Here is a 13,301-nt window from a genome sequence, read left to right as displayed (position 1 = left end):
GCCAATAATGATCATCGTGAAGAATTATATACTAGTAACAATATCACAAAATACATAATGTTATGTACCCAAAAAACATACAAAATTATTTCAGTTTTCTGAATACAACTATATAAAAATATGCATTTGAGAAATGATTGGAAACAAATATTCAAAAGCAATACCTCTGATAAGATAGTGTGGGTTGGGTGATTTAAAGATTTCTATATCTATAGTCTAGACCTATCTAATATGATGGTCACCAGGTGCATGTGACTATTGAGCACTTGAAATATTGCTTGTTCAGCCAAAACCGGTTTGGCTCAGTGGATAGAGCATCAGCCTGCGGACTGAAGGGTCCCAGGTTCGATTCCAGTCAAGGGCATGTACCTCGGTTGTGGGCACATCCCCATTGGGGGGTGTGCAGGAGGCAGCTGATCGATGTTTCTCTCTCATCGATGTTTCTGACTTTCTATCCCTCTCCCTTCCCCTCTGTAAAAAATCAATAAAATATATATTTTTTTAAAAAAAGAAATATTTCTTGTTCAAACTGAGATGTGCTGTAAGTGCAAAATTCACTCTGGATTTCTTAGACTTTGTGTGAGAAAAGCATGTAAGCTATCTCAGTAATTTTTTAAAGATTGATGGCATAGTGAAATGGTGTTATCTTGGATATACTGCATTAAATAAACTATATTGTTAAAATTAATTTTACCTATTCCTTTTTACTTTTAAAATGTAACTAAAAAATATAAAATTACGTACATGGCTTGTTATGTGTTTCCATTAGACAGTGTTAGTCTAAGTTTTTTGTAATGTCATTGGATTATGTCTATAATTAAGAAGGACTGTGGGAATTAGAGACTATAGCAGAGATTTAGACAAGAGATGAGAGATGGGCCATATGGATGGATAGAAGAGAAGAGAGACAGAAGGTGACATCTGTGGCTTTACATGTTAGTTTTGAATAGAAAGCTTGAGAGAGGTTGTAAACTAGGAAAGCTGTGCTGGTAAGGTGATGGGGCTGTTCAAAGAATAGTGAACGTGGGGCAAAGAAAAAAAAACCACAGTCAAACAAGAAGGGTTTAGGCAGTCAAGGAACATTGGCTCTGGGAACAAGAAGGGCCCAGAGCCTTGGAAGCTGGTGAGACCTTTATGGCTCCTGTACTCTGCTTGCAAGCAATGGGCCAGGACATAAGGCCTTTGGGCTAGAAATTGGATTGAATGGGGAGTAATTCACTTAGCTCAAACCATTGGTTTCCTCTCTGTCCATAAGTAGGGCTGATTGGCTTAAAGGAATAAGACAGAGGAATGCCCGGCCGGCGTGGCTCAGTGGTTTAATGTCAACGTATGAATCAGGAGGTCAGGATTCGATTCCCAGTCAGGGCACATGCCTGGGTTGCAGGCTCGATCTCCAGTAGGGGGCGTACAAGAGGCAGCCGATCAATGATTCTCTTTCATCATTGATGTTTCTATTTCTCTCCCTCTCCCTTCCCCTCTGAAATCAATACAAGAAAGAAAAACAAGACTGAGAGGAAGTCCTGATTATGATAGATTTTCAAAGCAAAATAAACATGTCAGTTTCAAATGATATGCCAGTCTTTGTGATCTCTGTGTTCTGTCTTCTATCCTCTCCTGATTTGTGTGTAGGCCTTACAGGAAAAGCTGTGGAATGTGGCCGCCCCTTTGTATTTGAAGCAGAGTGATTTGGCCTCAGCAGCAGCAAAACAGGTAAGCTAATTAAGACCTTCTCCTCAGTAGATCTCCAGGAATTATCTCATTCAAGTTAGAGATAATTCCTGGCTTTTAAAGAGGCTTTCACACTTTATCTTGGCTCCACAGATCTGATGTGGTCTCTGCAGTTTCAGCCTGTAATGACAGAAGTTAGTGATAAGAGAAGCAGCAAAATTAGGGGTCACAGCACTGGCTTTAGAGTCAAGGGACCTTCTAGACCCAGGTATGCCTCTAATTTGCCGGGTGATATTGACCAGATTACTTAACCTCCCTGGGTTTTTTCTCCTCTCTAAAATATGGCCATTCAACCTTTAAAAAAATAAAAGGGAAACGAAATGCTCGGACCTGTGCAGGATAATGACTGGAGACTAGTTGCCACATCAGGTTTCTAGACCTACGTGAACGTGTCTGGACACAGCGTGCGGTGGGCTGCTCCTGGCACTGGCACTGCCCATGGGCAGGCCTGCTCACATGCCCAGTGCTGCCTCACAGAGGTGGGCAGGCACGCCACTAGCATCGTCCCGATCGCACTCAGGGGCCAGGTAGTGAGAGGGCCTCTCGCTCCCGTGACCAGCGCGTGGACGTTTCTAGTGCCTGAAAGAGCCAGCCAGGCCCAAGTCTGTCAGTGCGAGAAGTGCTGTTCCCTCTGCTGAGAGGTGCACATGTCTCTGTAAATTCTCTCTGAGGACCCCAGCTTGCCTGTCAAGAAGCAAAAAACAAAACAAAACAAAAAAACACAGTTCCTGAAGCTCTGAAGTGCCTTCATGACGTGTTAGTCCGAGTGTAATGACTAACAGTGCTCCCTTTCACAAGTGTCACACTGAAGCGTGTCTTGAAGTCTAGAAATCCGCTCCCTCAGCCACTGATGTGGTAACTTGATGTAAACAGCTGAGACTAGGCAGGTGCAGGAATAGCTCTGAACACAGAGGTAGAGCGGATCCTGGGCAGGTCTGGCTATGCAGTGTTGCCTGATAATTAAAAGCCCGTGCTAGCTCCTCCTGCAGCGGACTCACTGATAGTGGGGTCAGAGGGCAGTCAGGTGCTAGGGCAGTGAGCCCTCCCGCCTGCCCACCAGCTCCTGGCGACTGGGGGCTGACCCAGTGCAGGTTGTTGGAGCCCGTGTTGGCCAGTCCTTATAGGGTGCTGTTCTGGGTCATAGTTTCAGGGTGCCCTCCAGCACTGGTGGGAGCACCGGGGCGTCGGGCCTCCCTGACTTGCTCCCGACATCCGCAGCAGCTGCGCTTCGTTTTCAGTGTCAGGTCTGGAAGCTCAGGGCTGCGCTCGCACCCATTGTTCTTTGCCAGCAGCTCTGCCTGCCGCTGTGTCCCACACTTTCTGTGTGTGTGGAGCCGGCCCTGCCGAGCTCCGGGCTGTGTGGCCAGACTGCTGCTCCGCCGGCACTGGGGATAGCTCACGGGGTCACTGTGGTCATGGAAACAGTCAGACCAACTTTGAGCGATGGGTAAGGCGTGCTTTCCTGTGTCCATTGTACCTGCTTAATTCTACCCACACTGAGCCTGCCACAATGGGTCAGCTTTTCCTGCCCTCTAGGGAGTCTGTGTGTAATCGTTAAATTCGGTTCCTCCCGTGGCATGTGTTTCTATGATGTGACATGAAGAGAGTCTGTAATGGAAGTAAAGCCCACCTCCTACCAGTGTCTGGCTTTGGTCTTCGTTAAACGTGTAACCTCTGTTCATGTGAAACCAGTGGGGTGTCTGCTTTCCGTGCTGCCTCCATCCGCCAGGGACGCAGGCAGCCTGAGTGGTTATGAAAATAAAGGAATTAACGTAAAAAAAAATAATAAAAATAAAATAAAATATGGCCATTCAGTGAGATATTTCTAAGATTCTTTTGTGTTCTAAAATATTATAAGTTAGTATTTCAGATATACTAAAATCCAATAAAAACTATCATGAGTCTTTTATCTGAAAATGAAGATGAACTCATTTTCATGTTATTTATATTTTTAGCCTGTACCATCTCTTGAATGTTAAAAGGTTCTTATGTTTCTTTTCAGTTCATTAAGTAGCATTTCATTTTATTTGCTTTGAGTATATTTCTTCCTAGCTTTGAGCAATTTCCCTTCATTATTAGGTATTGGGATTTGGTGAACTCTTCTGGATAGTGAATTGTACATAACTGAGTGATTGTGACCAATTAGAAAGCTACATTATAATTCACTAAATGATTTCAAGTTTATTTTAATTAAGCCTCACAATAATCTCATTAGGCAGGAATGAGTATTAAATTCATTTTATAGGGGAAAAAATTAAGGCTCAGCAAGGTTCAGTTCATAGAGCTATAGGTAATAGTCTGGGATTTGAGCCCAGACCCTCTGACACCCAGAGTCCATTTTCTTTCCACTACTCTGTTTAATTTCCCATCTGATCTAGACTCCCTCTCAAACCTGCTATGCAGCTTATTGTAGGGGAGTAGAACTTAATGACTGGAGTGCCAGAATGGACCATGGTGGGAGGGAGGGGACCAGGGAATAGGAGTCTAGAAGAAAGAAGGGAAAGTAATTACAATTTTGTGTTCCAGATACTGTGTTAAGGTCTTTCCATGCCCCATTTAATCCTTTACATTTTATAATGTTGGTCCTATTTCTTCCCTATGTACAGTTGGGAAACTGAGGTACCATGTAATTAAACATCTTGTCTTCCTTTTAGTCATAGGTGAGCCTGGAGTCATTTCTCTGACCCCAGAACCTTCAAAGGAAGGTGAGCACAGAAGGGGAAAAGAAGCATCATTTGGGTGGGAGTAGCTGGTTTGGCTAGAATGGAGCAAGTGTTTAAGATGCATTGGGCCTGAGCTGAGATTGTAGATGTTGTTTTCTGCACTTATCCCAAACTCCATGCCTATAGGACAGTTTGTCTGGATAACTACCAGGTGGTTCATGGTTCTTGATGCTAAATTCTTGAGAGCTTTTCTTGGGGATTGGGTTTTCATATACAGCATATATTCATTTTTCCCACAGCACAGTGAGTTTGGATTTAGGGTAACAAGTAGTGCTTTATAATTTTATCTGTGATTAAACTTTTATATCTTCACATCATCAACTAAGATGATTTTATTACCAGAACAGCCTTTTGTTTTTCAATTGAAAAATTTGCAAGACATACTATACAGTTCTCTCAACACATTAATTTCTCTCAAATTATGTTAATTTCTCTCAACATAGGCACTTAAAAATGTCAGTTCAGAATTAAAATATAGGTATAAAAAAACCCCTCAGTTTAGAGTTTCACCTACAATTCTATGCTGTTCTCAAGGAAGACTTGATATTGTGTGTGTGTGTGTGTGTGTTAATCCTCACCCAAGGATATTTTTCCATTGATTTTTAGAGTGGAAGAGAGAGGGAAAGACAGAAACATCGATGTGAGAGAAACACATCGATTGGTTGCCTCCTGCACAAACTCTGACCAGGGCCCAGGCTCAGGAGGAGTTTGCTAACAAGTTACATGCCCTTGATCTGAATCGAATGGGAACCCTTCAGTCTGCAGGCTGATGCTCTATCCACTGAGCCAAACGAGGTAGTACAAGACTTGATATTTTCACTGATCGTTAATTACCTTTTCTTTATAGATCATGGAAGAGACCTACAAAATGGAGTTCATGTACAGTGGTGTGGAGAATAAACAGGTGGTGATTATACATCATATGAGGCTGCAGGCCAAAGCTTTGCAACTTATAGTAACGGCACGAACTACTCGAGGGTAAGATGTGCACCTAGCCCAAAGGGGTGGTACGATCCTTTCAAAGACATTCAGAGATCTCACCAAAGTTAATGATAAGTAAAATGATATTTAGGAAAGATTAGCTAAGGGATATTAATATACGCTTTTTCAGATATCCCAAGTTCTGGTCTCAGATTAGATTAGGTCCCTGGAAAAACCTTCCAGTGGCTCTTGATTGCCTACAGCACAACATAGGTCTTCATCTGGAAATATTTGTATCGTCCTTGATAGATTTCTTTTTGTTTGTTTGTTTGTTTTGTTAATCTGCAATCAAGGATATTTTTCCATTGATTTTTAGAGAGAGAGGAAGGGAGGGGGAGAGACAGAGAGAGAGAAACATCAATGTGAGAGAGACACAGACACATCGATTGGTTGCTTCCTGCACGTACCCTGACTGTGGCTGGGAATTGAGCCTGCAACTGCAGTATATGCTCATGACCGGAATTGAACCCGGGACCCTTTAGTCCACAGGCTGACGCTCTACCCACTGGGCAAAACTGGCTTAGGCTTGATAGATTTCTTTTAAAATTTAGTACCAGGAACCATTCTTTCCTCTTCTAAAGGGACTAGTAAATTCTCTCCAAGGCAGTAAAGACTACCTTGTTCAATTCCTGATCTCTCCACTTATTAGTTGTTTGATTACAGTCAGGGTTTTAAATTGCTCGGTTGGCTCGTTTCTTTGTCTGTAAAATGAGGATGATGACAGCATCTATCTCATGGGGGTTCTATGAAGAATGAATTGGAGCCCAGCCGGCGTAGCTCAGTGGTTGAGCGTTGACCTATGAACCAGGAGGTCACAATTTGATTCCAGGTCAGGGCACATGCTCGGGTTGCTGGCTTGATCCCCATTGTGGGGTGTGCAGGAGGCAGCCAATGATTCTCTTTCATCATTGTCTAGAGGCCAGGTTGCACGAAATTCGTGCACGGGAGGAGGGGGTTTCCCCTCATCCCAGCCTGGACCCTCTCCAATCCAGGACCCCTCGGGGGATGTGCAACTGCTGTTTTTGGCCTGATCCCTGGGATCGGGCTGAAACCGGCAGTTGGACATCCCTCTCACAGTCTGGGACTGCTGGCTCCTAACTGCTCACCTGCCTAATTGCCCCTAACTGCCCCTAACTGCCCCCCCTGCCAGCCTGATCACCCTTACCACCTCTGCCTGCCAGCCTGGTTGCCCACAACTGCCCCCCCTGCTGGCCTGGTAACCCCCAACTGCCCCCCCCCCCTGCTGGCCTGGTCGCCCCTTAGTGTCCCCCCTACAGGCCTGGTTGCCCACAACTGCCCCCCCTGCTGGCCTGGTCACCCCCAACTGTCCCCTTGGCTGGCCTGGTCACCCCTAACTGCCCCCCTTGCCAGCCTGGTCGCCCCACGCAGCCTGCTGGTCAGTCGTTTGGTTGTTCCTCGCTAACCCCCTGCCGGCCTGGTCGCCCCACACAGCCTGCTGGTCAGTTGTTTGGTCTTCCCTCACTAACCCCCCTGCTGGCCTTGTCACCCCAGCAGCCTGCTATTCAGTTGTTACTGTGAGGGCGTCATGACCAATTTGCATATTACCCTTTTATTAGTATAGATGTTTTTGTCTCTCTCTCTCACTTCCTCTCTGAAATCAATAAAAATATATTTAAAAAAAGGAATTGGACAATACATGTAAAAGCACTTAGTATGGTACTTGGTACATAGTAAGAACTCAATTTAATGGTAGCTATTAGATTTTCTGATAATGAGAAATTGCCATATTTCATCAATTCAAAAAATGCACAAGTTTTAACTTCTCTGAAATCAGATATTTTGATGCTGTGCCATAGTTTGAAAGTTGTTTTTTTGTTTCTTGTTTTTTCATAAAATAAAAATGCATGTTAAAGAATGATGGCTTCATAGATTTGATACAGTACAGTATTTATGTAACTTGTTGCCAGATCAAAAACACATCTGATGCTCAGTACAGCATTTGTTTCCCCCTAAATGTGGTACAGGAAAATAAAAATGGGTGTTTAAGTAAGCACTGAAAAATGCTAGGTCAGAAAGAACATTCCAAATATTATTTAATTTCTTCACTCATCTTGATGGTGCCAGGTAGTAATTTAATCTTAGAGATATCCATATATTCATTTAACAAATGTTTAATTTCTACTCCTCAGTCACATCTGAGAAAAGATAGGGGCTTATGATGGCATCTACACTTTTTATTTAAAGAAAGTAGATGTATTTTTTCAGTTTATATATGATTATTATAAAAATTTAAATGTTGCAGATAAAGTGAAAGTTCTATGTTAATTGACCTCTTCTTGAAAAACTATAAACAGACTTTTTTCTAGCTAGATACATGTGTGGACTATACACTGAGTGCCCAGATTATTATGCGTTCAGAGATCATAATAATCTGGCCACTCATTGTAAATGCATGTGTATTAACCTAAGTCAAATTATAAGATACTTTGCTGTTCTGCATCCTTTTCTTTTCATCCAACAATATATTTCATCTTTCCATGTCATTATATAAAGATTATAATATATTTGGTCTTTATTCATGCTGTATTATTTTACATTTTTTATTGGTATGCATTCCAGCTTCTATTTTTCTTTCTTTTTTAAAAAATATATTTTATTGATTTTTTTTTTTTTTTTTTTTTTTTTTTTTTTTTTTTTTTTTTTTTTTTTACAGAGAGGAAGGGAGAGGGATAGAGAATTAGAAACATTGATGAGAGAGAAACACCAATCAGCTGCCTCCTGCACACCCCATACTGGGGTTGTGCCCACAACCAAGATATATGCCCTTGACTGGAATTGAACCTGGGACACTTCAGTCCGCAGGCCAACGCCCTATCCACTGAGCCAAACCAGTTAGGGCCTATTTTTCTTAATTAATTTTTGGTGGATCAATTATTTTCTTTGTTTTTTTTCTTCTTCCAGGGGTTTAAAAATTCTGTGCCCTAACTATAACCTATTTAAGTGAAAGGCAGAACATAGTACTTAAGAGGGCTGTGGTACCTTATTGAATAGGTCAGATATTGACTCCGCCATTTGCAAACGTAGTGACCTTGGATAAATTACGTAAACCTGTGCCTCAATTTGTTCCTCTGATAAATTAGACTGGGATAATAATAGTACTTGCCTCTCTCTCAGAGGGTTATTATAAGGATTATTGAATTTTATATATAAAGCCCTTAAAATACTTCCTTATACATTTAGAGTAAACACTGATAAAAGCTCATATTAGTTGTATAAATACTATTTTCACTATTATATATATATATATATTTTTTTTAAATAAATTTTATTGATTTTTTTACAGAGAGGAAGGGAGAGGGATAGAGAGTTAGAAACATCGATGAGAGAGAAACATCGACCAGCCGCCTCCTGCACACCCCCTACTGGGGATGTGCCCGCAACCAATGCACATGCCCCTGACCGGAATCGAACCTGGGACCCTCCAGTCCGCAGACCGACGCTCTATCCACTGAGCTACACCGGCTTCGGCTATTTTCACTATTATATTTTTAATAAATCTCTTGAACTTATACTTATTGGCATAAAACAAATAGAATTTATGAGCACCTCTATCAAGATCACCTTAGACCAAAATGAAAGTTTTAGTTTGCTTTTATTTAATTGTCTCATTCTATTTAATTTGGAATTTGGTTTCAGCTTATTATGTTTTTACTAGTGACCCAGTGCACATATTCGTGAATGTTGAAAGGAAATTAATTAGAAGGTGGCTGGTAGGGCGGGACTGGGTGAAATGGGCCAGACACACCCTGGAGCCAACCTCCCACAGTCCCTCCCCGGCTAGCCACACCTGGGGTGGTGCATGGGTCAAAGGGCATCTGCGGAGTGAGGGGGGTCCCGGCAGGTGGGGTCCCTCGGCCTGGCCTGCGGGAATCGGACCGAAATCGGCTCTCCAACATCCCCCAAGGGGTCCCAAAGTGCGAGAGGGCACTCTGCAAAGTTGCTGTCATACAGGGTGTGGAACGCAAATGCAAGGGTGCAGTAAACCAGATTTGGGCCAACAATGCCCCAGCAACAACATAGCCCATGGCCAAAGGTGGAATCTTGTGCCCCTGCGAGGAATCAGGCTCCCTCCTCTCTGGTTTCCTGGTGTGTCACCCAAGAACCGCCACTGCCAAGTCACTGAAGCTCAGCAGCTCCTGCATTGAGCATCTGCTTCTTGGTGGTCAGTGCGCATCATAGCTACTGGTCAGACAGACACTTGGCATATTAGCCTTTTATATATATTGATAATATAGCTCTTATTTTAAGAATTCTTTCTTAAAATATGCATTAATTTTTATACGTAAATTATCAAAATTATTCACCCCAATTTGCCCTCCACTGTTCTTTTTGTACCACATTTGACTTTTTAAATTTCTTGTTCTCATTCATCATCTATTTGACTGGAACACATTTTCTAGTAGTGTTTTTCAGAGTAAGTATGGAATTAGTATACTCGGTGAGATGTTGCATGTCTGAAACTGCTTTTCTTTGTGCTCATATATAAACTAGAGGCCCAGTGCATGAAAATTCGTGCATTCGGAGGGGTCCCTCAGCCCGGCCTGTGCCCTCTCATAGTCCGGGACCCCTCAGGAGATGTCCACCTGCTGGCTTAGTCCTGCTCCCCAGGGGATCAGGCCTAAGCTGGCAGTCAGACATCCCTCTGGCAGCCCGGGAGCCCTCAGTGGATGTCTGACTGCAGCTTACGCTGGGAGCGGGCCTAAGCTGCAGTCGGACATCTTTAGCACTGCAGAGGCCACCGCTGCTGCCCGCGCAGCTGTCAGCCCGGCTTGTGGCTGAGCAGAGCTCCCCCTGTGGGAGCACACCAACCACCAGGAGGCAGCTCCTGTGTTGAGCATCTGCCACCTGGTGGTCAGTGTGCATCATAGCGACCGGTCGTTCTACCGTTAGGGTCAATTTGCATGTTACCCTTTTATTATATAGGATGGAATTCTTTCAGAACTCTGTAAATATTGCTTGTTCCCCTTTAGTATTTAATGTGGCCAGGATGTCTAATGTCAGTCTGATTCTCTTTCCTTTGTAGGAAGCTTAATTTTCCTGGCTCAAAGCTGTAAACTTTTCTTTTTCTCTTTAGAATTCAGAAATTTCACCAGGATATGTCTCGGTATGTGTTTCTTTTCAGTATTCTTACTGACCTTTATTGGGACTTTGAAGTCTCAACTCTGTTTTTAGATCAGGGTTCCCCCCCCCCCATTATTTCTTTAATTATTGCTTTTTCCATCCAATCCAGCCTCATACTGGATGTTGTATCTTCTGGATCTATTTTCCTATATTTTATCTTTCTTTCATATTTTTTGTTTGCTTTTCTACTCTATATTCTGAGTAAATTCCTCACTATGCTTTTTTAATTTACCATTTCAGTTTTCATCATTGTTCCTTCTAGTATTCTTTTACTGTTGGTTTCATTATTGCAGTAGTCCTCCCTTATCTGCAGGGGATACGTTCTAGGACCCCCAGTGGGTGCCTAAACCATAGATAGTATTGAACCTTACATACACTATGTTTTCTCCTATACATACATTCCTTTGCACTTAAGCACTGTACAGCTTCTTTTTGACATATTCACATTGCAACATCACTGCTCTTGTGCTTTGGGGTCACTTAAATAAAATAAAAATTACTTGAACACAAGCACTGTGCTCAGATGGCCACTAAGTGGCAAATGAGTGCATAGCATATACAGTGTGGGTACGTTGGACAGAGGGATGATTCATGCTGCTGGTGAGATGGTGTGAGGTTTTATCATGCTGCCCAGAGTGGTGTGGATTTTGACATTTATGAATTGTTTATTTCTGGAATTTTCCATTTAATATTTTCAGACCACGGTTGACCACAGGTAATTGAAACTGTAGAAAGTAAAAATGTGGATAAGGAGGGATTGCTGTACTGGTTATTTGCAAGTGTGCTTTATTCTCTTTGCCTTTTTTGTAGCAGTTTCTCTTGGTTTATTAATGTACTATACCTTCAGATTTCCTCTTAAATCTCACAATGGTTACTTATTCAAATTTTTTAAAGGTTTCTGTGTTTTCTTTCCTGACTTCATCTCATTGAGGTCTGCTTGATCTCCTTTTCAACTCCTAATTATCCTCATAACATTTAATAATTTTCCATTGTCTTTGCGTACTTATACATGAAAGTCTAGACTAGTTGAAGTTGATAATTGGTGTAGGCTTTCCCAGCGGTTGTAAATCAATGCTCGATTTCCCTGAATGGGCCTCACTCTTCCACTGCTTTCCTTTCTCACATCAAGGAAAAAGTAGGAGTTCAGAAATTTCACCAGGATATGGCTTGGTATGTGTTTCTTCTCAATATTCTTAGTGGTAGATGCCCACTTTATTTTACTTTTGTTAATCCTTACCTGAAGATATTTTTCCATTGACTTTTTAGAGAGAGTGGGAGAGGTAGGTACAGAGAAAGAGACACATCTATTGGTTGCTTCCCGCACCCACCCTGACCAGAGCTGGGGATTGAGTCTGCAACTGAAGTATTTGCCTTGACCTGAATCAAACCCAGGACCCTTCAGTCCTCAGGCCAACAGTCTATTCACTGAACCAAACCAGCTAGGGTGGTGCCCACCTTATGTAGTATGTAGGTGAAGCTACCTATCTGTTTTGGGGGAAGTTTCCAAACCTTTGTTTTTTACTGCTTGTAAGCTCTTCCAGCTGGTTTTATAGAAGTAGGCCAGAAAATGGCCCTGCTTGGCCAAATCGTTTTCTTTTCAGCCCCTGCTTAGCTAGAATTCTGCCATCCAGCACTCTCACACCTGGAGGTCTTTGGTGGGTTAACCTATCAATTTCAGTTCCACTCTGGTAGTTCAACAGACTTAAGAAGGTTTCAAGTGCTACCTGTTTAGGAAACAATTTAAATGAATTTTGCTTGTAGAGTAAGTTTTCCATTTGCCATTTCTCATTTATTCGTTCATTCACTCAAAAATATTTATTGAATAACTGCTTATGTCAGGAAACATATCATGGAACTTACATTTTAGTAGAAAGACTAAAGTAACAAAACCTTTCCCCCTATTGCATGAGAATTTGACCTTTGGTTAACTTTCTAGGTCTGTTCCCTGGAAACCTGGTAGTGTCAACTATATTACTAGGTAACACTGTTATGGTAAAAATGATCTCTGAGAAAATTGCATGTAGACTAGAAGGAACTATAATGATGCCAGACCCCATAGCTTTGGGCTTCATTGAGTACAGCGATTCTTGTAACTAAGCATATCCCTTGTGGGGACCCTGGAAGGAATGCCTATGGGTTCTCCCATAGTTTATGGGTTGTAAGCACCTGTGGAACATTAGGCTTCTAAGCCAGGATGGTCTCCACACTTGCCTGATATAGATCTCATTTTGCACTCAACCTGGCAGCTGCAGAGTCAGAGTTCCCAGACAGCTCTGTGGGCTGCTGAGTATATTGCTTCAAGGACTCCCACAGAGGAAGACCATGACACTACACCGTCTGCAAGCTGTGCTCCTGTGCTGTATTCTTAGTGATTCTGGGGCCAAGGGTGGCCTGTGAGAGTCTTTGATTTTGAATGTCATTGAGCCTAATGGACACTGCAGTGTTTTAGTCGGGTCTTGGGATCCTGGCATATATTTCCCCCTAGGTCCATTAGCAGTCCTGTATTCTCTTAGAGATAAATTTTTATAGTGTAATATGCTCATTCTCCTTTCATGTAGACTCAGAATTCTTGGACTTTGGTCCTCACTCCTCAGTTCATACATTTCACAAGCAAATAACTTTTTTTTTCTTTTATCCAGAGTTGACCTCCTATTTGGGATGTGTGAAAAGTTTTTACAGGAAGTGGATTTTTTTCAGAGGTAAGTATATTGCCACTCTCCTAGTTAA

At 42.3% G+C, this 13,301-nt stretch overlaps 1 protein-coding gene across 1 annotated transcript in view; it reads left to right on the top strand.

Moving 5' to 3' along the window:
* Positions 1-13,301, top strand: part of INTS4 (integrator complex subunit 4) — a 103,331-nt gene that overhangs the window by 75,752 nt on the left and 14,278 nt on the right. Inside the window, exons 17-19 of the mRNA XM_079787585.1 lie at positions 1,630-1,710; positions 5,299-5,429; positions 13,214-13,273. Of these exons, the coding sequence (XP_079643711.1) occupies positions 1,630-1,710; positions 5,299-5,429; positions 13,214-13,273 (272 nt within the window). The remainder of the gene's footprint in view (positions 1-1,629; positions 1,711-5,298; positions 5,430-13,213; positions 13,274-13,301) is intronic.

This window comes from Cnephaeus nilssonii (genome assembly GCF_951640355.1).
Source record: "Cnephaeus nilssonii genome assembly, chromosome: 13".
Taxonomy (NCBI): Eukaryota; Metazoa; Chordata; class Mammalia; order Chiroptera; family Vespertilionidae; genus Cnephaeus; species Cnephaeus nilssonii.
Note: the sequence above shows the minus strand (reverse complement) of the source record. Positions and strands in the feature narration are given on the sequence as shown.